Raw genomic sequence first — 25,865 nt, 5'->3', positions numbered from 1 at the left:
AAAACAGGGGCAAGCCTAATGAAAAGTCATTTAAGACTTCCCGACTACCAGGGCATGCCTCTATATTATCTCCCCGCTGCTCATCAGGTCCCCACAGCTTGCTAAATGGCAACACAGGCGTCCGTCCACAAATGCCCAGAGGACAGGCTGCTTGGGGCTGCTGTTGGGCTTGCAAGGTATTTCTGCTTAACTCCATGAATCTCCCTAACCCAGTAGATACTAAATTCCTCAAAAAAAGGCACTGTTATCGGATGCCTGGGTGGCTCAGCTGGTTAAGCATCTGCCTTTGGCTCAGGTCATGATCTCAGGGTCCTGGGATGGAGCCCTGAGTCAGGCTCCCTGCTCAACGGGGAGGCCCGCTTCTCCCTCTGCCCCCAACCTCCTGCTCTCTCTTGCTCTCGAATAAAAAAAAAAAAAAAAAAAAAAAGGCCACTGTTTCTTGGTTCTTTTATACCACTATATGACTCCCTACCCCTTCACCCAAGTCCAAAGAAGACTACAAACCTGCTGAGCTAAAATGGAAGAAACAATCCTGTCCCAGGTGAAAGGCATTTAGGCCATGATGGTGATGACCACATCCCAGGGCCCTGTGGGAAGTCGTAAATTAACATACTCTTAGCCTTCCGTGCTCATCATACAAGGGGACACCAACTGCACCAGCACCGACCCTGACCAACCTAATACCAGCTAGCTGCAGCGGAACTTCCCTAGCTCGAAGCGATTTGAGAAAAGGAGTCCTGTGATCAAGTATATTTGGGAAATGGCAGATTGAACAGAGTTCATCTGGATTCCTTTTCACCAGGATTTCTCAGAGCCATTAATTCACTACTGTGCTGTCTAAACCTCCAAGAGGGGATAAATAGCATTCTCAAAGTCAGCTCACCACAGAACCCTTTCTATAGCATTCTGTAGGGCTAGAGTTCTTCAGAAGACACCTTGAGAAAAGCTCATCTTGAGGCAAAAGCCAGAGAAATCTGCACTTGGGTCTTAGAAATTGTGTCTCTATTCTAATACAAGTGTGCCCGAGGTCCTAAAAACTCACAACATTCCCAAAGCCAAAATAAAATCAAGTCACCCAGTAAAGACTCAAATCAGCAAGAGCTGGAAAACCGTGTCTCTGAGCCTAGATAGTCTTTGTCAATCCCCAAAAGAACAGTCTTAAGTGTTTGCTCTGCACCTGACATCTTTCCTAGAGACAGAGAAGCAGTAATTGAGTGCTTTGGTTAAGAGGAGGGCTCCTGGATCCCCAGATGTAATCCAGCATAGTTAAGAGATAAGGATAAAGCCTTAAAAAAAAAAAAGTTACTTAAGCAGAAAGGAATAAAGGTCACAAGGGGCTGAAACTAGGAGAGGCAGGGAAGATGAAAACAGAAAACTGAACATTCTAAAGAAAATTCCGCCTGGCCCAGTTCATTTTGCACCTCTAAATAAAAAAGCTGACGCGTGCTTTGGTCCTGGCTAGAGTAAGCAACGCTTTTGGAACAACTTCACCTTGGTTACATATTTCTACATTAAACATTCCAAAGTTGCTAAAAGGCCTCCCAGGAGCATCTGCTCCTGTTTCTCGGGAGGGAGTCAGTTCCTGTGGAAAGTGTTTGTTTAGTTTGATTACAACTTTGAAGAGGGGTAAGGATTCTGGCCCAGAAGAATTTAATGGCCGGGCCTTTCTCTTACATAATTTGTAAACAAACAGAGTTTATCCCAGTGTGGCTCATTTGGCTCAATGGCTGGATTTAGAAAAATATATTCCTCATTCATCTGGGAGAAGCCACAGTAAGGCCTGTCAATAACCAGAAAAATGCCCAAACCGGCCAGTTGCTCTATTGCCTAATCCTAATGGACCTCGAAATCCCTGTTCTGAAACCCAGGACTGTCAACAGAGCTCCAACTGAAGGGTTTTGGGCAGAACCTGAAAAGCGGCTGAGGAATCACTCCCCAGAAGTTTCTACACACTTGTGGTATATAAAAATCCCTTGGGGGGGGGGGGCCACAACAGCAGATTTCCCCAAGGTGTCATGAATGGTTGAGTGTATGGGTGGAGAGCAATTTGTTACTAATAACAGTGAAAGGCCAAAGTTGGCATGTAATTTATTTATCTTTAATAAAGTGAATTCAAGGTTGTCACTAGAACGTTACTTACTCCCTTACATTCCAGGCTGCTCTAGGGATAGGACAGCACAGCCCCCGACTGAGCCCCCAGGCTGCTGTGATTACAAACCATGCTGCTGGAGAACATGGGGCCAAGGAGGTCGTGTCATCAAAAATCTGGTTGTACACATGGACATCATCCACCACGTGTGGCTGTAAGACCCGCTGGTCTCTATAATAAAAGGCAAACACCTTTGGCTGGCATGCAGGGCCCCCTCCCCCGTCCATCCCCTACTGGCCTCTGAAGTTCGTTTCCCTCCCTCCCAGATTCTCCAGTTTGAGTGATTCCCCCCTTCCTGTTCCTGCCCGGCAGGAAGCCCCCAGGCACACTGATCCTCCTGCTGCCTCTAGGAATCTCACCCAGCCCCCACACCCAGTTTACAGATGTCGGGCTGAGGCTCAGAGAGGCTGGCTCCTTATGGTCTCACTTAAGTGGCAGATCAGGGAGCGGGTCAGGTCTCCTGTGTCCCAGCCATGGCCTCAGAAGGCCTCACCTTACTCCTCACACTGCCACAAGCGCATTCCACACCAGGCCACCTCCAGATCTGCCAGAGAAAAGCCCCATCGGATGCCACCCAGCCCGGGTTCCAGCAAGGAATGCTCCCCCCCCCCACAAGTGTAGGCAGGGGCAAATCCAAGCCCAGGCTTCTTTAAATCCAAATGGAGGCCCACCCCCAGGACGCTGCTTCTCACCATTTCCCCCCAGCCCCCTGCACATGGTACTCAGACCATACACATTATAATGCCACCGTCTCAAGGGACACATTCCATCTCTCCCACCTGCCCATAAGCCCACCCCTAGAGGTAGCAGCCAGCAGTGATTCTGCGAATACTATCCAGAAAATGTCATCCCCCACATCCATCAAAATGGAAAGAGGCCATTAAGCTTGGCCAGACACACCTCTAAATGACCAAAGCCTATTGCAGACTTCCTCGCCTTCATACCAAAAATATAGGAACATGACGGACCACAAAGAAGAGCTTGGGATGGCTCAAATCCACAGGGAAGAAGAAACCACGAATTCATTTCACTTTGTTCCCTCAGTACCTTTCAGGTCCAAAGTCTAATGGAGAAACTGAGCCTCCCAGATACAAAACAGATTTCACCAAATTCATTGTGTAAATGAGGAAAGTACGTGGGCCAAAAAGAAGGTGGCTTCTCCTTTTCACTAACCTACATTTCTAGGAACCTAAGCACGGGGACCTGATTCGCATAATCATTCCATACCAGCAAGAGCAAATTTTAGCTTGATTCTTTTCTGAGAAAATTAGTACAGCGAAAACCATCCTGGTCTGAGGGCAGAGTCGGTGGTAGGGTTCCAGTTAGCAAACCCAACAGGAAGTCCCCAGGACAGGCTGATACTTAAAGGCAACTGGCTCCTGGTCGCTGTCCATTCCCAGAAGGCAAGTTTTCACAAAGAGTTAAGATCAGGGAGAGCTTCAGAGCTTTGGAAAGTAATTTAAAATCAAAAAGCATTCTTCAGACAAGTGTGCCTAAAAAGCCCAATGGAGCCACTAGGCCCTCGCCTGGGAACCATGATCTCCACTAGACCATTAACTTCATCTCTGCTCCCTGCCCAGACAGATCTAATCACCAATTTTAAAAACCCACACTACAATCACGGGTCCTATCACCGTATTATCAATGCAGGCTTTCCCTTTCTCGAGCAAAACAAATTGCATCCGACTGACCACGCATCTAGCAATCCAGCTAAGCCTGGGGAAGGAGTGCAATCGCAGAATGGATTTGCTCCCATTCCTACTTCTGCTCCGGGGGGGCGGGGAAGATACATCCCATAGAACTTGGGGCAAACTGATGTCCCCTAAGTATTGTTGGAAAATGCAAAACAAACATCACCCTGCACAGGCCCCGGTCGTACTAATTCAACTGTCTCAGACTTCCTTCTGCCCAAATTCCGTTAGCTAGTCACAGCCCACTTATCCTCTCCCAAGTAGACTTGCACACTACCCAACACTACTTCAAGAGGCGTTCCCAAGCACTACTGCCTCATCCATAGTATGGCTGGAGTACACTGTGGACGGGGGACAAGAGGATGCCGCCAAGATGCCCCAAAGAAGGCAAATGAACATAACAAGTTTGTCTGGGGTTCTTAGGAAAGAAATCTGGGCTTCGATTAATTCTCAGTTAACTCTATGGAGCTGACCTGCAGCCAACTGCAATGGCTGCTCTCGCTCTCGTCTACCCTTCTTCTGAACTATCCTTTCAATCCGCTGTTGTTTTAGCTGAATATAAGCTACTTTTAATGTGAAGTTAAACATGCTACTTGAAGAAAGCACGGGTACCAAAGCTGAATATAAATGACCCACTCTAGCAGTGCCCTGAAACAGAGCCGAATAAAAAATGAACATTATTTTCATGGACCAAAAGTAGTTAAGGCAACACCTTAGCTTCCAATCAACAGTGTATTTAAAAAATACCCACTTCCCACCCAGAGCTCACTAACTCAACAAGACAGACACAAAAATAACCTGAAATCTACCTTAGAGAAAGGCTTACCTGGGTTCCTAAATATATAAGGACAGCAGCCTTTCATTGTATTTCATTGTATTTTTTGTTCACATGTAATTTTTATTAAAATATCATATTTTGTTAAATATCTTATCAACCAATTCAACAAGGGCAAGTATGCTAACGTCCGCTCGGGACCGTGCACTAGGGATAGTTAAAAAGTTCTCCCACACAATCATCCCCACGGCTTGCAAAGGGGTGGGGGGGTGTGGAGAATGGGACTTATGTTTCAGGACAGCCAATGACAGAGCAATGAAACTCTACAGAGAAAAAACCTACAGTGTCCGTAACCAAATCTGAACATGGCGCTGGGTTGGACAACCAAATCAAAGCAAAATCTTATCAACAAATCCCCATGGAACCAGACCACGAGAAGGCACAGACACCATCTGCGCACTGTGGGGAACAAAAGATCACCACCTGCTCCCACAGCAAGTCGCTTGCACATTCTCAAGGACCGTCAAGTTCTCATGTACAAGAGATCAGAAAAATTAGGGGAAAATTAGATAAGATTAAAATAATAGTTGAAGGATAGCACAAAGCCATGCAAGATAAATTGTCAAATGGAGTGTGGCAGTGCCATTTGGCATCTGGGGGTTTCATGTGAAAATGACTTCAGGAAATCTTTCTCCAGGTGGCAATTAACATTTTAGCTCAAATTCCCCCAAGGGAAAGGGAACTTTTGGGAGGGGGTAGGGAAGCGATGGGTGTGACTCCAAGACTGCCGAGCACAGAGTAAGCCCTCAGTCCCTATCTGCTGGATGAAAGAACGTAAAAACCCAAGCCGGTGGCTCTGCCCTGGGCCCCTGCTAAGCAGCAGCACCGCTCTCTGCTGTAGCTGCCAAGTTTACCTGGTTTACCCGAGCATCTAATAGCTGGTTTCCCTATCTTTCCTGCAGGACGGTGAAGTCCTCGAGGGTGGCGATTCTAAAGCAGCAACAGCCACCAGTGCCAACACGTGTGAAGCATGTACGGTGTAACTCACATATATGGTCTCACTCAATCCTCACACTCACTCCTTTGGAGGTAGAGGTACAAGCTATACTGTCCCATGTTAGAGATGAGGAAACAAAGGTTCAGGGAGGCTAGCTGACCTGGCCAAGATCAAAGGCAGCAGGCCTGTCTGGCTCCAGGGCTGTGCTCTCCACCTCTGTGTCCCTTGTGTGGCAACAGCCGGGTCAGCTCTTAACTCTCAGTAAAGCCAACACACTGTAGATTTTAGCCTCAAGAGGTTTTCTTAGCTGTAAGGGGTTCATCGGATTTGCCAGCCTCACACTACCTTATAGTGAGATTACAAACACACTCCTGAGCTCCGGGCCAGCTCTCCATTCACTAGCTGTGCTAAAAATCTCTCTGCGCCTTGGTGTTCTCATTTCAAAGAAGAGGGGTGAAACCTCATATTACTCAGAATCCTCCCGAGGACCTAGTGAGACAGACAGTGCAAAGCCCCAGGGCAGCGTCTAACATGGCATTCGTTCGTTCCAGTGTTTCACCAACCACCTATGTGACCTTCAGCCCTAAAGGGCTTCCATGTAGTAGGAGGCAGAGCCAGCAACGATGGTGGCAGCCATGGAAAGTTCCAGGCTTCTGTCTGACAGGCCCAGGTAAGTAACAGCAGCCGAGAGTTCAATAACTTGGATTGTTTCACAAGCACAATGTTTACCCAGAGCCCAGGCTGGAGAATCCACCGTCCTCTGTTCTGTAATTTGTTTTGATTGGTACGAAGTTTTCTTTTCCTTTTTCTTAATGGTTTAACAAATCTGCATCACAGCTCTGTTTTTCCCATCCCTGAGACTGAAGTCTATGATTCTCTATTACTTTCAGCCAACAAGTCTAGCAGAGCCAAATGGAGCAAGCCTGCAAAGATCAGGAGAGAGTTCTGTCTCTGGATTCCCTGCCCCAGCTACGGTAGTATCTGCTGAGGTTACATTATAAATCATAACTTGCGGAGGCCCAGTCAACACACGCAGGCAGGGTAGGACATCGCAGCCTGGCCATCCATTAAGAGACACCTCTACACACATTGCCCAGGTCTCCACACTGATCTGAAAGCTTTCAGGTCAGCCAGAGAGCAGATTCCTGAGCCAAATCCGAAAAAACTCAGCCTCTAGAAAGTCAAGGGACGAACAGAAGTGCCTTAAGCAATCTCAAGCAGGCAGGATGATACAGAGAGGTGGCCTTTACCAAAGAAGCTAAAGGAAGGGTCAACCTTCTGTGAATGCAGCCAAAGAGCCTTCGCCAAAGCTGCAAAGGAAACAAAAATAAACCAACAGGATAAAAGGAAGGCTGTTGCATGAGGAAGAACTTTTGCTCCAGTTAAAAAAAAAGAGAGAGAGAGAGAGAGAGAAGAAAAGAAAAAGAAAGCACACACTGAAATGATCTAAAGCTGCCTATAAATATTTGGGAACATCAAAGGCGGTCCTGTTAAATTAAAAATGCTGTCACACAGATAGGAACTAGCCTCTAGCACTGCCAGCTTCAACATGTGAGCCTGTGATCTGAGGAGTGAGGGCTCAGCTCCTCAAGAAATTTGATTCACTAAAGAAAAAAGTGAGCGAGCAGTTGAGTTTTAATAAGGGCATTAAATACCTGAGGAATGAGCTAATTAGGGTTTAACTCTTTCAAGATTGTCCGGGCTCTTAAGAACGGTGTAAAGTAAGCTCCCTCCAGAATCTAGTTAAATCGGCCTCAAAACCTGCAATGTAAAAGAAAAGTATTAAAATAGCACCTTAGGACTTCAAAGCTGGCAAATCCCACCAGGTTCCCTCAGATCGCTGGCAGAGGCCGAGTAGAGAGAAAAGACGAGGTTAACCCGGAACTGTTTTCTGAGATGAGGTTAGGTTGCTTGTTTATTTAGAGGCATTTTTCTCCTACTTGGACTAGATAAGAGCAGGCTCACTTTCTAATACCAGATTTCACTCTACCCTATGAGTGTGCCCTTTACCCAAGACACTGTGAGGGTGCTGAGTGGGAAGCCCTTCACCTACCGACTGTGCTCACTTGCCCACGTGCCACACAAGACATTACGGCTGAGCCTCCCGAGACACACTCAAGGTCACTCCAGGAAGTCACCCAATGATTCCCCTGCACGCATTCTGGATCAGAATCCTCAGGAAACCAGGAAGAGTCCCCAGTTAGGAAAGTTCCATCAGGATGGCTGACCTTTCAGGAGCAAGATTCTTTGGTCTTGGCGTAGAAAGAAGTGGAACCTCGGAGACAGCAAGGAGAAAAGCTCACCTGCGCAAAAGGAGCAGGAGCATCTTTCCATCAGCCAGTCTCAGGAATGTGGGAGAAGGGGGTAGACAGAGATGGAAACTACCTTCTCCATTCAAGGAGAGGAATGCACAGCCCAGTCTTGGCAGAGGGTGGTGGGGGAAAGTTTAAAACACACACGCGCGCACACACACACACACACACACACACACACACAAAACCCCACAATGCACTCCTATCATTCCCATTTTTAGAAAAAGTCAATGTGTCTAATTTGAGGGTTAAGATTAATAAAGTATTTGCTTTGGCAAAATTGCACACTGGATCAAACCAAGTGCTGAAGTCACTTGTGCTTGCCACAGGCCCCACGTAATTAGGCCCCCAGAGCACAGCCTTAGCATATCACAACATTCCACGTGCCCTGGCCAGATCCAGAGGAGCAATCAACCACCCCGCTCTCCTCTGGAGCAGTTGTGCCCGTATGCAGGCCGTGTGGCCTCAGGAACAACGGGCAGGCTCACCTAGAAACCCAGCCTCCTATATACGGGACTTGCAGCTCCAATGCAGGTGTGTGTGACCACATGGCCGAAACCCACAGAGCTCAGAGGCGGGACAACGATCTAGCTGTCGGGTGCGGGGGGGGGGGGGGGGGGCGGGTGAGCAGATGAAGCTGCAGCAAAGCGCACCTCCCAGGAAACAGAGGTGAAAGAGGGAAGTGGGGAGCAGGGAGGAACGAGCCTCCTGCACAGTGCTTAGGAGCCACTCTGGGGAGCCCACGGGCCCCCACCTGGGAAGAAGGGATTACCGTCTAAGTGGTAAGACACTGAGCGTGTTAAGAAAAGATACCCGTGCTATGATTTCTCCTCAGTGAGTAGCACCTTTGGATTCTTTAACCCACTTTAGAATAAAAATGTTCAACCACAGGTAAGGAACGTCATGAAACAATGTGTATCATTTTCTTCATCATCATTCTCGCCATCACTAAACACCAACGGTATGCTACGAGCAGCTCATTTAATCCTCACGCCAACTCTAGAAAAAATTTCTCTCCATTTTACAGATGAAGAAACTGAGACCCAGAGAGGCAAAGTTACGTTCTGACGGCCGGTAGCTGGGTTCAAACTCAAGGCAGTCTCTCCCACCAGCAAAGGAAATCCAGGACCGCTCCTTCTGCAAAATCTGTAACTTGCTTTAAGGAACCTGGGGAGCCCGAGGTGTCTACGTAGCAAAGCTGAAAACTGCTGCTCCTAACAGCCATGTCAATGGTCGATGACATGGAAGTGTCCTCCCCACTCCTCTCAAATGCAGCTGGCTCAACATTGTCACCGTAACACAGAACTAAGGAGAATTTATACCCAAAGCAGGCTCGAGTCCAAAAATTAACTTGGAAGTTGGTTCTTAGGAATACATGTGTATCTTCTTCCATAAAACAGTGGTATCATTTCTGCTCCATGAAAAGCCTACCCATGTAATTACTGATGTACCCAAGGTTTGGGGACCCCTTTTGAGTCAGCTCATCTCTTAAGAAGAGCTAACGCAAAGCAGAAAAGCAGCCAGAGCAGAGGTCCAGAATCTGTACTAAACTCCTTATGTCCCCTTGGTATCTTGTTTCCTAAGGTTACACACAATTCTAAAAAACGTGGTTCCCTGGTTTTCTAGGAACGAACGACAGAAATCAGAAGCAGCATGTGAGAATTACTGAGAGAGAAGTGAAGAAGAGGGAACAGCTTATACAAAGGTGCCAAATCAGCTCCCAGGAAGACCGCCTCGTGCACTGAACAACTCCAGGGGGTGCCCTTCATATTTGTGGTCACCCTGGATCCACCTTATAACCAATTTACAGCAAACGGAAGTCACCTATCTTGAGGAAGTAAAGCTCTTCCCAATTCACAAGCCCCTTCAGGCTGGAGTGGGGGAAAGGTGACAAGATTAAGACACGAGCCCCACCCCGAAGGAGGATCCAATCTAATGGAGTCACACACACAGCTGACCCCAAGTCAGCAAAGACTAAAGGAGTGGTCAGCCTCCCCTTCTAAAATAGTAAGTTTCCATTCAAAGGGGTGGGTGGGGGTTGCTTTTTCTGTTTTGAGCCTGGAAGGCAAGCCCCCCACAACATAAGACTGCTTGAGCTGTTGAGCCTGTGAAGGTTCCAGCCTCCAGTAGCTAGTCCTCCTTCTAGCAAGAAATGCTCCGACAGCAGATGGTGCCCTCAAGTCCCCTTACTAGACCTGATCAATTCCCTTCCTGACACTTCACTACGCAACACCAAGCACCGCAGAATTAGTCATGCAGGGCACCATCTGCAAAGGGGCAAACAGCATTCTAGTGCAGGGTGCCAGGGACACAACCCTTCTCCTCCCGTCCTATCTCAACCTCCCAAAGCTTGAGAGCTAGGCATCCGAAGGTCCCACCCCTGGGTGATGGCACCCACAACCAAGGTCTTTACTGAATATAGGAGAATAAGTAGGGGAGAGGATAGGCCTTCTTGGGATGGGGAAAAGAGGGGAATGAAGATAAACAGCTGGAGGACGGAGAGTCCCCCAACCATCCTCCCCCTGGCTATCACTAGGTTAGAGTTATTGGAGGGCAGGGGATGTTGGCAGGGCATGAGAGGAGGGGGTTGGTAGTATTAGGAGACAGGAGATTCCCTATTCACCCTGCAGCAAGTAGGGAAGACATGTGCACATGAGATATATAGATATAGATATATCTATTTGATATATAACATATGGCATATATGTCATATAACATCCATAAGATCGCAAGAGGGGGATGAAAACAGCCTTGCAAAAGTAAATTAAGGAGACTAATTAACGTTATCTAAGCATGTAGTAAGAATTCTAGAATGTTCTACAATATCTTCCTGCAGGGGCACCTATGGGGAATCATTTTACTTAGAACATTCAAAACCATTCTGCCCCCATCCCACTACTGTTTTAGAGCCTCCCCCTTCCAAAAACAAGGTTGGCATGGCAACCCAAGCACCAGTCACCGTGGTCCCTAACCACATCCGCCAGGGCTTGGCATGCTGAGGCGTGTGCCAACTCTGTTGTCTGTAGGGCACTCCTGGCCACAGTACACAGCAAGCTATAATCAAGGCAGAAACCAGCGCATTCGTATAGAACTCAGCTCAACATAAATATTCATTAAATGGGAAAACCTATGGTGATGCAATGTTGAGACGGCAAATTTAAACACAAGAGTCAGGAAAGGCAAAAATTACCACGGCCACTGGAACTTGAAATCACCCACACGGCACATTGATGCCACAAGCAAGTTTATATGTGTCCTAGAGATTTAAACCTAATAACACCAAAAGTTCAAAACTACACATTAGCTGTTTGTTTAATTCCCTGGACGGCATTTGCTGATGGACACTGGAACATTTCCGGAGCAGACATGCCATGAAGAGGCATGGAAGGAAACCCTCTAGAGTAAGTGAAATAGAACACATTACGGATAGACTCTAGAATCTTCCTGAAGGTCCCACTGCCCAGATGATAGCCACTATTCCACAAAAACAGCAACAAAAACCAAAAAAGAATCTCAACATGCCAACACGTTCATAACCAAGCAATAACTGAATAATTCCCAGATGTTTACAGTGGACCCCATAAAGAGTAGAAAATCAAATGTTTATGAAATTGAAATTTCTTCCACACAAAGCCTGCTGGCCTCTTTAGAAATACTACTGTAGTCCTTTAAAACTCTGCTTCCCACCCCAGCACTTAAACGACAGGATCAAGGCCCATGCCAGAGCTTCCAAAGGCGGGCAGAAATGAGGTTAACGATATGGCACAAATTTAAGTCAAGACCCACATACAATTGCTTCTGATGGGTCGTACTGGAGCTACACAGAAGTTTTGCTGTTCCTCAAAAGTACCCGTTTTCTAAGTGTCACCAAAATATTAACCAAACTTAAATAAAACACACTCCCTAAAAGTCTACAGTCAGGCTGAGACGTTCTCTTCTCCAGCATGCTTTGGACACTGTACCCAGGCAGTCACACACAAGGCTGGAAGAAATTAGAGAAGACATCATCCCCTGATCCACACCTCCTTTTCCAGACCTGAAGAGCAAGGGCAAGGTGAAAGTATTATGAGAGTCCGGTCATCCCAACTATTTGGAAGAGCCCTAGGACACACCCATGTCTGCAAGTGGCTTGTGAATCGTTTCTACAATCATAGAAAGTTCTCCCTCAAAAAAGCCCAGTCTTTTTATGGCCACACTGACATCCCCATCACTAAGTTCACGATCTCAAAGAAGGATTTCAATTTGGTAAATATCTGAGAGTTCTATTGCAAGGAATGACTAAAACACAATCCCTATCTACTGGGAGCTGTGATCTCGTGGGGAAAAGAAAACATGAATAAGAAAATAACTACAGGGGCGCCTGGGTGGCACAGCGGTTAAGCATCTGCCTTCGGCTCAGGGCGTGATCCTGGCGTTCTGGGATCGAGCCCCACATCAGGCTCTTCCGCTATGAGCCTGCTTCTTCCTCTCCCACTCCCCCTGCTTGTGTTCCCTCTCTCGCTGGCTGTCTCTATCTCTGTCGAATAAATAAATAAAATCTTTAAAAAAAAAAAAAGAAAAAAAAAGAAAATAACTACAACAAGGAATTTAAGGCCAGCTGCCGAGTGAAGGACAGAGCACTTTAGTTCGAAGGAACACACTGTGGAATAGGAAATGTGTGATGGGAAGGAACGGACATATGACCCCAGTGCAGGTGAGAGCCCTGGGAGAGGGAAAGGCAGGGTCAGGAATGTGGGGGCATAGAAATGTATTACAGTAGAAGGGCACTCGGAACGACAGACACAAAGGAAAACCCAGGACCCACTCCGGGAACAAGGGTGGAACGCAAAGGACCCAGGTCTGCAGCCCAGAGGCAATGATGAGAGGGAGACTTAAGGCCCAGGTCACCTGTGTAGTCAGCTAGGTAGTCAACAGCGCGATGGTACTGAAAGATTTTGATCAAGGTTGTGACAAGATCCAAGGTTACCACGGAAAGATGAATCTGGTGGGGAAAGGAAGAACGGACTCAAAGAGCGAGAATGCAAGGCATAAAGAGGGAAGGTCGGCAAGGAAAGAGGAAATCAAGCGTCGTCTTGAGTGCACCATTTCCCTCTGACTTGGCCACAGGCTGCCTTGATTGCGATTTTGAAAAGGCTTCGCAAGTTAAGACTGCAACATTCTTTACATGCCATTGGCTGTCTTGTGAACCACCGACTCCAACACTGAGGCACTTTCTGAAAAGATGACAAATCTCTGGGTACCTTGTGTCATTTCCAAAAATTGCATAAAGGCGCTGAACACACGTGTCACATGCATTTAAGTAAAAGTGTACAATTAGGGGGCGCCTGGGTGGCGCAGTCATTGGGCGTCTGCCTTCGGCTCAGGGCGTGATCCCAGCATTCTGGGATCGAGCCCCACATCGGGCTTCTCCACTGGGAGCCTGCTTCTTCCTCTCCCACTCACTGGCTGGCTCTCTCTGTCGAATAAATAAATAAAATCTTTAAAAAAAAAAAAGTGTACAATTAGGTACAAAGAAAAGCAGTCTATGTCAAGTACGGGACAAACCTTGGCCACCGGGACAACCTGAACGGCAGCTGGCCGGCCTTCTGGGGCAGAACCCAGGGAAGGCCACTCCCAGCTGAGAGAAGAAACAAGATAGTAATACAAGTGAAAGTACACTGGGGACCCTAACCCACCAGGCACATGGAAGATTTTCCGGAACTCAACCAGCAGAGTGGGATGTTGTCCGAGAAAGACCAGCACTGGGGAGCCCCAAGACCACACTTCTAATCGCAGCTTCTCTTGTGACCAAATGCTGGAGGCCTTTGCCCACAGTCCCCCCGCTGTAAAAGGGCAGCTGAGCCACAGCATTTTCAGGGTGCCCTTCCGTTCAAACAGGAACTCTAGAGGTCAAAAGAAACCAAGGAGCAAAAAGAGAAGAGGGGTAAAGATCTTCATGAAGACACAGGTCAAACGACGTCAGCCTTCAAGAAGAACCAGAGAAAATGGAAGCCCCTGTACCAAAGCAAAAAGAGCACTCTGGTCCCACAGGGCCATTCAGCCTTCCCTGGCAGTGTAACCAGAGGCTCGTGGGGGCCACTGAGGCATCGTCAGACCGCCAAAAGTGGGCATCAGACACAGTGCATGGTTGCGGAGGGAATGAAAGGAAGCTCACCAAGCACCACGTAAATGCTCTCAGCTTTGGGGCGCCTGGGTGGTTCAGTCATTTAAGCATCTGCCTTCGGCTCAGGTCATGATCCCGTAGTCTCGGGATCGAGCCCAGCAACAGGCTCTCTGCTCAGCGGAAAGTCTGCTTCTCCCTCTCCCTCTGCCACTCCCCCTGCTCGTGCTCTCTCTCTCTCTCTCTCTCAAATAAATAAATAAACAAAGTCTTTAAAAAAAAAAACAAAAACACGCTTTCAGCTTCAGAACTTTCAGAGAAAGGATGGCGAACTCCAGTGCCCGCAGGGGCCAGGCGTGGGTAAATGTAATTCCCAGTGAGTGAAGTAAACCAAAGCAACGCAATAGAGGCCGCTGAACTGGAGGACCCACGTCCCATCTGATGGGCACAGCTGCTCCTCCATGGGGGCAGGCGAGGCTGCTGTTGTGCAGAAAAGCGGACCCAATGTTGCCGGATCTTTTAATTTTGCAAGAAGAGCCACAGCCCGAGATTTTTATGTAAAATGTCTAGATTTTTAACAGGGATCAAAGAAAACACCGGGAAGCTGTTTTCAGCCTTTGGTCCTGCTGTCTGAATGCAGCCCTGGTGATCTGGCGCTTGGCTCTCCCTGCCTCTCTGCCCACCACAAACTGACAGCGTCACTTGGGGCGAGAGGACAGATGCACAGGGCCCTTCTGAACTTAGCCTGTTCGTAAGCAGAGATCCCACTCTATGGGAAAGCGCAGGGCACCAAATGGGAATGCAGGAGCAGCACCTTCCTGGGCCACAATCTGCTGCCACGGGGTGTGCCGACAGCACAGTGGGGCCTTCTGTGAGGTCCTCTCTAGCCTCTGAGCACAGCCATCTGCCTGGACAGCCGCCCTCTCCCTGCCCAGGACCCAAGGGCAGCCTGCGGCTACTGAGTCACGCTCAGATGCACCGATGAGGGAGGACCCAGAGACCGCGCCGGGGAACTTCCCTCTGATACGGATATTAGCCCAACTCAGCTCCTCATGGGAGAGGAAAAAAGCCAGCATTTTACTATTCGCTAATAGAAATGCACACACTTTCGCATGGATGAAGTTGCCTTTTGGATTGTTGTTGTTGTTGTTGTTAGAAACAGACACTACCTGTTATGAGCAGGAATAGGTGGAAACTTGTATGCCAGCCTGGTGGGGGGGCATAAACTAAAACCACTCTTCTGCAGACACTAAAAATGTTTCAGAACATTTAGCAACAGGAAAATACTCAAGGTGGACGAAGGAGAAAGTAATACTTTCTCACACTTTCTTTAGAATACCTCCAAGACTACAGGAAAATGAAAGGAAAGCTGTACCGGAACACAAAAGGTTAACGGAGGTTATCGTTAGGTAGTGGGATTCATTTTTTTCATTCATACTTTTCTGTATCTTCCAAGCATTCTACAATAAGCGTGTATTATTTGTACAACTAAAAAATAAGTTACAGGGGCGCCTGGCTGGCTCAGTCGGCAGAGTACGCGACTCCTGATCTCAGAGTTGTGAGTTCGAGCCCCACACTGGGTGCAGAGATTACTTAAAATTAAAATCTTAAAAAAATAGTAAGTTACAGATGATTTTTTTTTTTTAAGGAAGATTTGGGCACTGACTAGAAGCAATGTGAAATGAATCTATTCTAACATTTTTGCCTTAGCTACCAAAATACATCAAGTCCTCAGGCAAGCAGGTCAGTGTATTTTGGCTTTAGGTGCCCAAGTTCAATTCCAGCTCTGTGGCCTCAAGATGCTTACTTAGATTCCCAGCCTCAGTTTCCTCAGAGGCAAATTTCAACTGCCCAGATTTGTACAGGAGAAATCTCAGAAATAACATCTCAAAAGCACATGCTATATCATGGGTGCAGAAAAGGCTGTTTTTCTCTACACTGTATCCACAGTAGAAACTCAATAAATGTCCTCTAACAAGTTAGCGTACTCAAATTCAAGTAAAAAATCAGATTTTAATCAAATTCTTACAGCACTGGATAGGACCTTACACACACACAATTGAGCATGACTTTTACTCTTATTTATCTATTTATTTGTTTATTTATTTTAGTAGGCTCCATGTCCAGCATGGAGCCCAACGCAGAGCTTGAACTCATGACCCTGACAGCAAGAGCTGAGCTGAGATCAAGAGTCGGACATTCAACTGAACAAGCCACCCAGGCGCCTCCCCCCTTATATTTTTTAAATGCAGCTGCTTCACCACAGAAATCCCCATTCCCACATACATTTTTACACCAAACTGCTAGGATCCTCAAAGTTTGTTTTCACCAAATCAAGTCTACACATTGAGTTTCTGAACAACCACATCACACTGGCTGCTGGAGAGAGAAGGGGATTAATACCAAGTCTGTTTTTTTTCTTTTAAAATACCAAGTCTTAAAACACATCTTAAGGGTAATAAAAATAAAATGCTCTCCCTTGAACCACAATAGGCCAGCTGACCTCATTCTCTTCACACTATCATGAGTCAACAGAGCTGCTAAAAGTCAGACTTTTAAAACATCTCATTCAGGCTACAAATGGAACAAAGAATTCTACCCTTTACCTCCTCCCTATCCTGCTTGACAGGTATAAAAAGGCACGTCTCTACAAAGGGGTTATCAGCTTTAACCTCAAAGGTAGGTAAAAAACAAGTCGGAAGAGTCCAGAAGGCTCAAATCCACATACTATGTCCTGGCGTACATGTTTCTTCAGAATGGCTTGCCCGGACCTAAACTTTGCACCCTGCCCCAGCTGTTCCCTCAGTCTCCTGTACGTGTGTCCTACCGTGGAAAACTTGTGGTTTACGTACTGGCTGCCCTTACACTCAGCTGCCCGTGAGCGGGGACAGGGTCCTACTGATCCCCCACCTCGCCCAGGGTCTGGTGGACGCAAGGCAGCAGTGGGCGTCTGTCGACAGAAGGAATACAGCACCTGCAATGAGTTCTCATGGCCAGGAGGATGGAACGAGCAGGGAGAATCCCCAGCTTTAGGTTCTTGCCATCTTTTAAATCAAAGAGGGAACACACAGTCTGTGCAAAGTCAGAAAGGCGCTGAACATGGGATGTGATCTCTTTGGAGAAAGTGATGCAGACTTCAAAATGGCTCTAAAAAGTCAGCTACAGGAAGGAGGTGTGTCTCACACCAGAAATCCCTTAAATGCCAGAACACTTACAGCCACTCCACCTTTCTTTTTTTTTTTTTATTAATTTTTTTTTAAAAAGTCTCTGGAACTCCAACTTTCCCAGTAGCCAAAAAAACAAATGGACGAGTCATCAAGTGACAGCTGTATACTTCAAGTCACTGGTCCCTCTCCCCAAACTTGGTAGATTGGCCCCTCATGGGAAAAACAAGTTAGAATGAGAGAAGGAGGTAGGGAAATAAATCTCTGTAAGCGTACAGCGTCTTCTCAGTTGAAGTTACAGACTCACTTCTTGGTCAGAGATCCTGAGTTTATACCTGACTCCAAATTGCACCATCAGTTCCCATCACCTCATCCCAAGCAGACTCAAGTGCCAAGTGAAGCAATCTTGTAAAAACAGAAACGGCTTCGAATCACACAGACCTGGGTTTGAATCTCAGCCCTACTATGGACATGCTCAGTGACGTCGGAAGTACCTTCACTCTCAGAGCTTGGTTTCCTCATCTCAGGCTGTCTAGCTCGCCCAGTAAATCTCAGCACAGCCCCGTGCCCAGAGCCTGACACACAGGAAGCAGACTGGCTCAGATACAGCGGGAGCTATCTTATAAAGCTCTGACAGAGGGAAAGACTGAGCAAGTCACAAAATCTAAATCAGAGGAGAAAAGCAACCATTTAGGGGACGCCTGGGTGGCCCAGTGGGTTAAGCGTCTGCCTTCAGCTTCGGTCATGATTCCAGGCTCCTGGGATCGAGCCCTGTGTTGGGCTCCCTGCTCAGCCGGGAGTCTCCTGGTCCCTCTCCCTCTGCCCCTCCCCTCCCCCAGCTTGTGCACGCTCTCTCAAATAAATAAAAATTTAAAAAAAAAGGGGGGGGGGGAGAAGAGCCACCATGTAAACCCAAAGTACAATTTAAGAAGGTCTGGCTTTCCCCAATGATACACCTGAGTCTAAAGCATGCTTCTGCATCTGCGCTCTCTGGCCCAGTCAGTTGAAGTGCAACCAAAAACAACAGAAAGGCTCCAAGCCTGGGAGCCTAGAGACCCAAACGGTTATCAGGGTCATCTCTACTCGCCACATGCCCTGGGCCAGGCACTTCACTTCTCTGGATCTCCTTATCGTACACATGAAAGGGCTGAATCTGTTCTTCTGATTATCAAGACTGATTTAAATGTCATTTTTGTCACGAACTATAAATCCACATTCTCCAGACTTGGGAAACACCAACAGGAAGCAAAGTTTTCACATGGCATACACTCAGATTAATGATGATTCTGAATACCAAGCCTTGACTGTCATTTCTACGGACACTGGGGCTGGGCTGTCAACTCTCCTCCGTGGGTTTCTGTCCATCGTTACGGCTGTCCACGTTAGAGCTTTCTCAGTACTCTGTGTTTTATCAAGTAAAGAACATCCATGGACCCTTACAAGGCCAGGTATCCTGCCCCTCAACATGCACACACACAGGCTGCGCTCACACAACCTGCAGTTACACCAATGGGTCCACCAGAACCGGAGAGCAGTCCATTCTTCCCATCAAATCAAGCAACTTTCTGGAAATATCAACCAAAAAGGAAAGATAATCCCAGAATGTATTAGCCACGAACGTCAAAGGAAGTTATTCAAGTCCATTAAGACCCATTGCCTGCCTGATGTCCATTCTAAATCCATCATTCATTCACCAACTATTAAGTGTCTGGTAAGTGGCAGACACTGGGGACCTAGGGATGGATCCAGGGATGAGCAAAAACAAACAGACCATGCCCATGGGGCCACGGTCCACAAGAGAAGGGGTGAGGAGCTGTTCTTAAGGCATTTCAATGTCGAAAGATGCTCCATTTCATTTTCCAGGAAACGATGAAAAGGAACACATTTACAGTCTGCTCTCCCACATGCTGCATTCAGATTGCCACCTTCTTGCACTAAATGCAAAAATTCTTTGAGGGGCTATTTTCTCACCTCACCCAAGGATAATGCATTTAACTAGTACCAGATGGATGCCCAAGAGAGAAGTTAATTCATTATAGACAATGGATGTCTTGGGAACTAAGGGCTCAATTCTGTGGGGAAACCCACTTGGGAAGGATTATCATTTATCCAGACATATGTTTGTCTCTGTAAGAGACTGTGGACTCCAAAAAACAGCAATACAGTGTCTGAAAATGGGGTTTTGATAAATATTTATCAGATGAATATGCTCGATGGAGACACACAAACCTGCAGACTTCTCTACAACTCTTGCCAGCCTGAGCCCCACATCACTCCAAATTCTTCGCGATGGACCCTCCGATATGATGGGTATTAGATCAGTGCTTCTCTTTTTCCTCTTGGGGAGAAGGGGCATCAAAGAACCCCCAAGGGGCAAAACTGTGCATCTTCTCAGGAAAACATAAGAGCACATTCACAAATGCATTGTGTATATAACTGTGTATATAATTTCAAGGGTTCACAGGCCCCCTCTGGAAGTCTGTGACCTTCAGGTTAAGAACCCCTATATTAGATTGTTAGAAATTAGACTCAAATTAATGCTCAAACCTAACCAGCCAAGTTCTAGTTATTTGGCAAAAACAGGAGCAAAGGGGCCAGACAGACCCGGGTTTTGATCCAGGTTTTATCATTTGCTAGCCTGGTGAGGTTGGGGTAAATCAAATCACCTTGCTCTGGCTCAGCTTCCTCAACTGTAAAATGGGTTAACAGTAGTTGCTAATTCCATGTTAAAGTCAGGAGGCGATGAGTAAACACATGATGTGCTTGGCACAGAGCCATGTACACAATAAATGGAGGCCATCACCACCTTCCCTCTGGTCTGCAGATTCCACGCTTAAACCTCCCACTCCCATCTGCATCTCTGTTCAGTGCTGCCTTAACAGCTCCCCTGGGATCTTAGAGAACAAGGCAGAAAATAAGAGGCCCTAAGAATTCATAAGGTCACAGAACACAGCCCTAATGTTTTCCCCCAAATCAAATGCTTGGTTTTAACCTATGAAGGCCCTTCTGACAAGATAGTCGGCAATCCCTTTCTGCGTAAATCCAGGTCAGCTGCCAGCACACAATTGTTCTATGAGGCCAAGTCAATTTTTAGAGGCAGGCCTCTTCACTTAAAATGGAGATGAAAAGAAGTGTTTGATCAAATACTGAACTGCAAAAACACACTGACAGGGAAATAGGGCAGAGGAATTAATTTCCTAAAATTATTCTCTGTGATGCCCTTAGTTAATATTGGATATTTAAGGATGTCACTCACCCTTCTTACCCACCACCCGGCCTCCCCCAAACCCTCATAGCTAAAGGCGCTGGCTTAGTTCTTAAATGTTCTCAATTTTCCTCTGCTTTCAAGACCATTCAACATTTAACCCAGGATACAGAAAGGCCAATTTTAAAGTTACACAAAACCTATCATTCAGAGTCCTTCTACAAATGAATTTCTCAAGAGTTTCTAAATATTTGACTTCAAGGGGGAAAAAATGCTTTTCCACTTTAAAACAATCTTTCATCTCTAGCGATGCAAATTTTCTTTGTTTGTTTAACCAATCCACATACCACCAGCCAGAGCTTAATCAGGCCTCTATTTAACATCACTAACCGTGTGAGTTGCGCAGCCAAGTCTGAAAGTTTCAGATAATGATCTCATAATAGCAACAAATTGGTTCAAAGATGAAATATGTATCAATATGTCTAAGAACGCTTTAAAGTTCCACACTTCAGAATGACAGCACTGTAATTAATTCCTCCAGCATTCCCACTGTGTGCCTGACACTCTTATGAGCAAATGGACTTCGGTGCTGCATGAATAAATAAGGTAATATAATTAATAGCATTTCCTATCCACACACTGTTTTCACTACTTTCACAGATGAAGATGTCAGAGAAGAAAAAAAAAAAATCTCTCTTCTTAACAGAGTACACTGGTGACCTTGGGAAAGTTATTTAAGCCTAAAACTCACAAGGAGAGAACCAAGAATCCTGGTGACTAATCCAAGGTTTGAATTACTATCGCTCTCTGACACTGAGACACACACACACACACACACACACACACACTCTCTCTCTCTCTCTCAACCAGGCCTCCCCTTCTCCTAATCCATGCAAATGACCAACAGGTACTCTAATTAGAAGTATCTGGGGCAAAGCAGACTATGATAAGCTATCTCCCGTCATTGTATGCAACAGGGAGGTAGGAAAAAACAGTAATACAAACCAATTTCCTATCTTGGAATTCTTAAAGTAAAGAAACTCCCAAACAGGTCTTTTTCTCCCCTTGACCATGAACAACAGCGCTACCGAACCCCAGTGGAAATAACACAAAAATTGCTTCAGTGCCACTACTTGGGTTTAGTTACAGGCAAATGCACGCTGCTCTGAAGACCATAAAATACTAAACATCAAATCACGCACGGTTATTTTAAGATAGTAAATAAAAGGAGGTTTGAAAAGTTCGACAAGGCACTTAGAAAACATGATGAATCTGAAGCTGAACACCAATCTGTTTCTTCTACATTCTCACTTTTCATACAAAACGTTACATTCCCTCTCGGCGGTCCTGAAAAACCAGCTTCCCTTACAAAAACATTTTTCAGGGCTGACAGGGGCCACGCCAGTTACTTCAATCGAGCAGTATTCGAAGAACTAATAAAACCATGCCAGCCTGTGTACACACACAGCCCTGAGAGCCGTGCTGAGCTCCGTCTCTGCACTTGAGAGGTTCAGCAAGTAGGCCCCCACAATAAAGTTATTAAAGATATGGAGCGAGAACACCAAGAAATGACTATTCAGACCGCTCAGATAAACTCACCAACACACTGTGCAGTTATAAAGGAATTAAGGACTCCTATTAGTGAGTGCTTAACAGGTCAGCTTATTAAATACCATTTAAGTCATTTTTCTTTACTTAGCAATTGTTGACTTCATTTGGGGGGGTGGGGGCTAGGCTAATGGACTACAAAAGAGCTAGATAAGCACTTCGAAAAGATTCAAAAGAGAACAGATTCCTTCTGCCAAATTCATACATTCTCTCTCTACTCACAAGGATAAAATAGCTACAAATGGTGTGTTTAAACTGCTAATTTTGATTTAAATGGTGAACCCAAGATTATCTCCAAAGCCCAGCACTACCCATAATGGAGAGGCCCCCAGACAAACTACCGTGGAGAAAGAGCACAAGTTAAAACACTGCAGATAAAAATCGCAAACTTCAAAAGTCTCCTTCAAAAAGTGAAGTGCCACGTTAAAACATCTTTTCTCTTAGAAGGCTGTAAATCAAACATTTCTAAAGCCATCAGGTCACAGTGAAAGCCTCAAAGAGAAACAAGGAGTTTCAGGGAGCAAGCTTTAAGATTCAAACTATTCTTAAGGCTGCCACTAAAATGTGTAGGAATCTTCAGCAGACCATCTTCTCTAAAGCTTATAAAGACCATAACTATAATATGAGCAAGGAAAAAAGTCCAAAAGCCTTTAACATATGTAGTCACAGGATTCAAACATGTGTTTCCCCTTCTATTTACCGTGCAGAAGTTTAAGATGGGGATAAGAGCCCTGTGAGGCAATGCTGCTGATTAATCGCCCGGCAGGGGTGCCTCCCCCAGCTTTGTAAGGACACACCTCTAAGGAGCCAAGCTGCACAGCTCCCTGTCCTATCCACGCAGGGCTTTGAGTATGCACCACGGGAGGGGAAAGGAAGAGGCTGCTATGCAATCATCCATACAGTTTCCCTTCTCTTCATTCATAACTCATCCAAGAGTAAAGCACAGAAGGCCCCAAGCTTAGAGCCCTGCAGCCATCCCATCACCTCCAAAAAGGCTCCAAATGAAGCCAACCATTTCAAATCGCCCGCATCTGAGGCATGCATATTAACCGCCATAAGTGCGCTGGCAGTCTACTAACAAGTTAATAAAATCATAGCCAAGGAAGCGGGAAGGCATCTACCCAGCTCAGCAACCGCAGAGGCTTCAGCTCAGTCCCTCCTCCAAAGTGTAGGCACGGCTTAAAAGCTCCCCCTCGCCAGCTCCCTTTGGAATGCAGAGCTCTCTCACTGGGAGCAAGGTGGGGAGGCCCTGTCAGTGAGCGACCCTGTCTCCCGATTTCCAGGCCCTCCGCAGAAGTCCTTGGCGCAGGAGTGTGCAGTCTCCCTCCCACCCTCTGTAATCTGAGGCACGCAGCGAAGGCTGCCTTCTACGGCCACTCCAAGGCACTCGCGATCCCCACTCCTCGGCCAGCTTCCCCTTGCTTCCTTGCCTGCTGCTGCTTGTCCAGAGCCCTGCAGGGGGGTCAGCGCCCAGGTGAAGCTGGAGACAGGTTCCAGGAAAGAACCTAATGTTGTGCAGCCCGCAGACAAACCGGGCTACTCTCAAAAAGAACATGCAGGGATGGAAAGCAAAGCCTGTGACCTGAAACAAGCCACCCCATCCTTCATCACTCATCTTCCCAAAGTTGGCATTCAACAGGTAGTTCCAGGACTTCCACCTGAGGCAAACCGAAATGCGCAACCAGCCCAAGGGGGCCGCCCAAACGTAGGTATCCGGACCCGGGGTCCCCCCTCCCGTCCCCCGGACCCACAGGCGGCCGAGCCCCCACGTGCACTCGCCCCCCGCTGCGGCGCCCTAGAGGCCGCGTCCCGCCCGCCGGCCCGGGAGGGATGCCGCCGGCCTCCTCGCCGCCCCTCCCGCCCGCCCGCCCGCCAGCCCGCGGCGGGGTCGGCGGGCGCAGCCCCCGGAGCCATCTTGTGGCGGCGGCGGCGCGGGGCCCGGGCGGCGGGCAGCTACCTGCACGATCTCGCCCTCCGCGCTGAGCGTGGCCCCGGCCCGCGAGAAGCGGCCCGTGAGGCCGGTGGTGTAGGTGGTGTAGTCGCCGCTCGGGCTCGACTCGAACAGCACCACCTCCACAAACGCCGTCTCCTTGGCCCGCGCCGCGCCGGGCCCCGCGGTCGCCAGCAGCAGCCCGAGCAGCAGCGGCAGCGGCGGCGGCGGCGGCAGGCGGCGGCCGCGGGGGCCGCGGGGGCGGCGGCGGAGGCGGCGGCGGCGGCGGCCCGGGGCCCCTGGGCGCCCGCCCGAGCGCGGCCTCATGGTCCTGCGGCGGGAGGGCGCGGAGGGCGGGCGCGGCCGGGCATAGTCGGGCCGGCGGAGGACCGAGCGCGGGCGGACGCCTCACAGCCCCATCGCGGCGGCGGCGGCGACGGCTTTGTGGGTCGCAGGCTCGGCTCGGCTCCCCCGGCCGTCGCGCCGCGGCCCTTTCATCTGCTCCACGTGAGGGGTTATCCCCGCCCCGGCAACGTCGTGACCCGCTCTCCCCTCCCTCCCCGCACTCGACCGCGGCGGCCGCCGGGGGGAGCGGGAAGGCGGGGCGGGCGCGGCGGGGGGCGGCCCGACGGCCGGGCACGCCCCCGAGTTCGCTCCGCCCCCTCGTCCCAGCCCCGCCCCTCGCCCGCAGCCTGCGCTCCACCCCATTGTTCTCGCTCCGCCCACCGCCTGCCGTCTTGCTCCGCCCCATCGTCCTCGCTCCTCCCCCTCCCCTCCGTCTGTACCCCGCCCCCTCAGCCTCGCTCCGCCCCCACGCTCTAGCTCCACCCCTTCGTTCGAGCTCCGCCCCCGGCGGCAGACATTTCTCTTCACGGTTGCCGGAGTTCGGCGGGAACCCAGACAGCATCCTGCTGCCGGGCGACTGCGTTCTCTCTGGAGGCCCCACGCCTCCCGGTCCCGTGCGGTACTTACGGCCTTGTCCTTCCCAGCTCTGCGGCTCCAATCCACAGTTCCCAGGAGCTCGCACCCGGCTCTCCACCCTCACCCCCACCTCTAGGATCGAATGGGAAAAGACCCCGTATGCAGCTCTGCCGTGTCGGGACGCGTCTGGTTCTTGCCCGGGTGTCGCTAAGACAGTTACTCAACTGGGGGGCAGAGGGGGAGCCATTTAGCCATGGGACTCTGATGGAGTTCATCTTTCTCCAGCCCAGAGACTGCAACTCAAACACTCCCCAAGAGGGGTTCTGAAACTTTGAGACTGTCCGTGTGCAGAAGGCCAGAGTATTCCAACGCCATCGGTCTTTATGCACAGAATGATGGCTGCCAAATTAGTGTACCAAATACATGCTCCAGGGTCCAGGGGTCCCCAATCGCCCAGGAGATAAACTTTCAAGTTCCCGTCCCCCTGTGGAACATGCCTTTTCTGTCCTCGTCTAGTCCTATAAGAATCGAACGCTTCCTTCAAAATTGAGATTCAATTCCCACTTCCTCCGTGGACTTTTCCTTCTCTCAGCAAAATGGCTTTGTTTAGATATTCGCAAATATTTGGTTAGGATGATCTGCTTCTACTTGCTACCACACCCAAAATATTAAAAAGACGAAAAGAAAACGCAATGAGTATTGTCTTGGGTAAACAACTTACCAAGGTTACATTTTAAAGTAGAAAAAATATTTTCAAAATGTGAAATAGAAAATACACTTGAAAAAATCGACGGACCTGCATTGCCACATTTGGACCACCCAGAGTTTCTGCTTAGGAGGGAGGCACCTAGGAAAGGAGAGCTCAGAGTCCGGCGACTTTGTGAGTTCCCTCTGAACTAAGCTGAACCAGTGCTGGCTGGGTCTGCGCAACGTCAGTCCTGATATCTCCCCCTAAATGGCACAGTCCAGTCATTAGGGGGAGAGTCAATTACTACAGCCCACCCATGACACTT

At 48.2% G+C, this 25,865-nt stretch overlaps 1 protein-coding gene across 1 annotated transcript in view; it reads right to left on the bottom strand.

Moving 5' to 3' along the window:
- ZNRF3 (zinc and ring finger 3) overlaps positions 1–24,500 on the bottom strand; it is a 151,922-nt gene extending 127,422 nt beyond the window's left edge. Inside the window, exon 1 of the mRNA XM_045791251.2 lies at positions 23,959–24,500. Within this exon, the coding sequence (XP_045647207.1) occupies positions 23,959–24,258 (300 nt within the window). The 5' untranslated portion in view covers positions 24,259–24,500. The remainder of the gene's footprint in view (positions 1–23,958) is intronic.
- Between the last annotated feature and the right edge of the window lie 1,365 nt (positions 24,501–25,865).

The sequence above is a fragment of the Ursus americanus genome, chromosome 30 (genome assembly GCF_024610735.1).
Source record: "Ursus americanus isolate L20-20 chromosome 30, mUrsAme1.1.p, whole genome shotgun sequence".
Taxonomy (NCBI): Eukaryota; Metazoa; Chordata; class Mammalia; order Carnivora; family Ursidae; genus Ursus; species Ursus americanus.
Note: the sequence above shows the minus strand (reverse complement) of the source record. Positions and strands in the feature narration are given on the sequence as shown.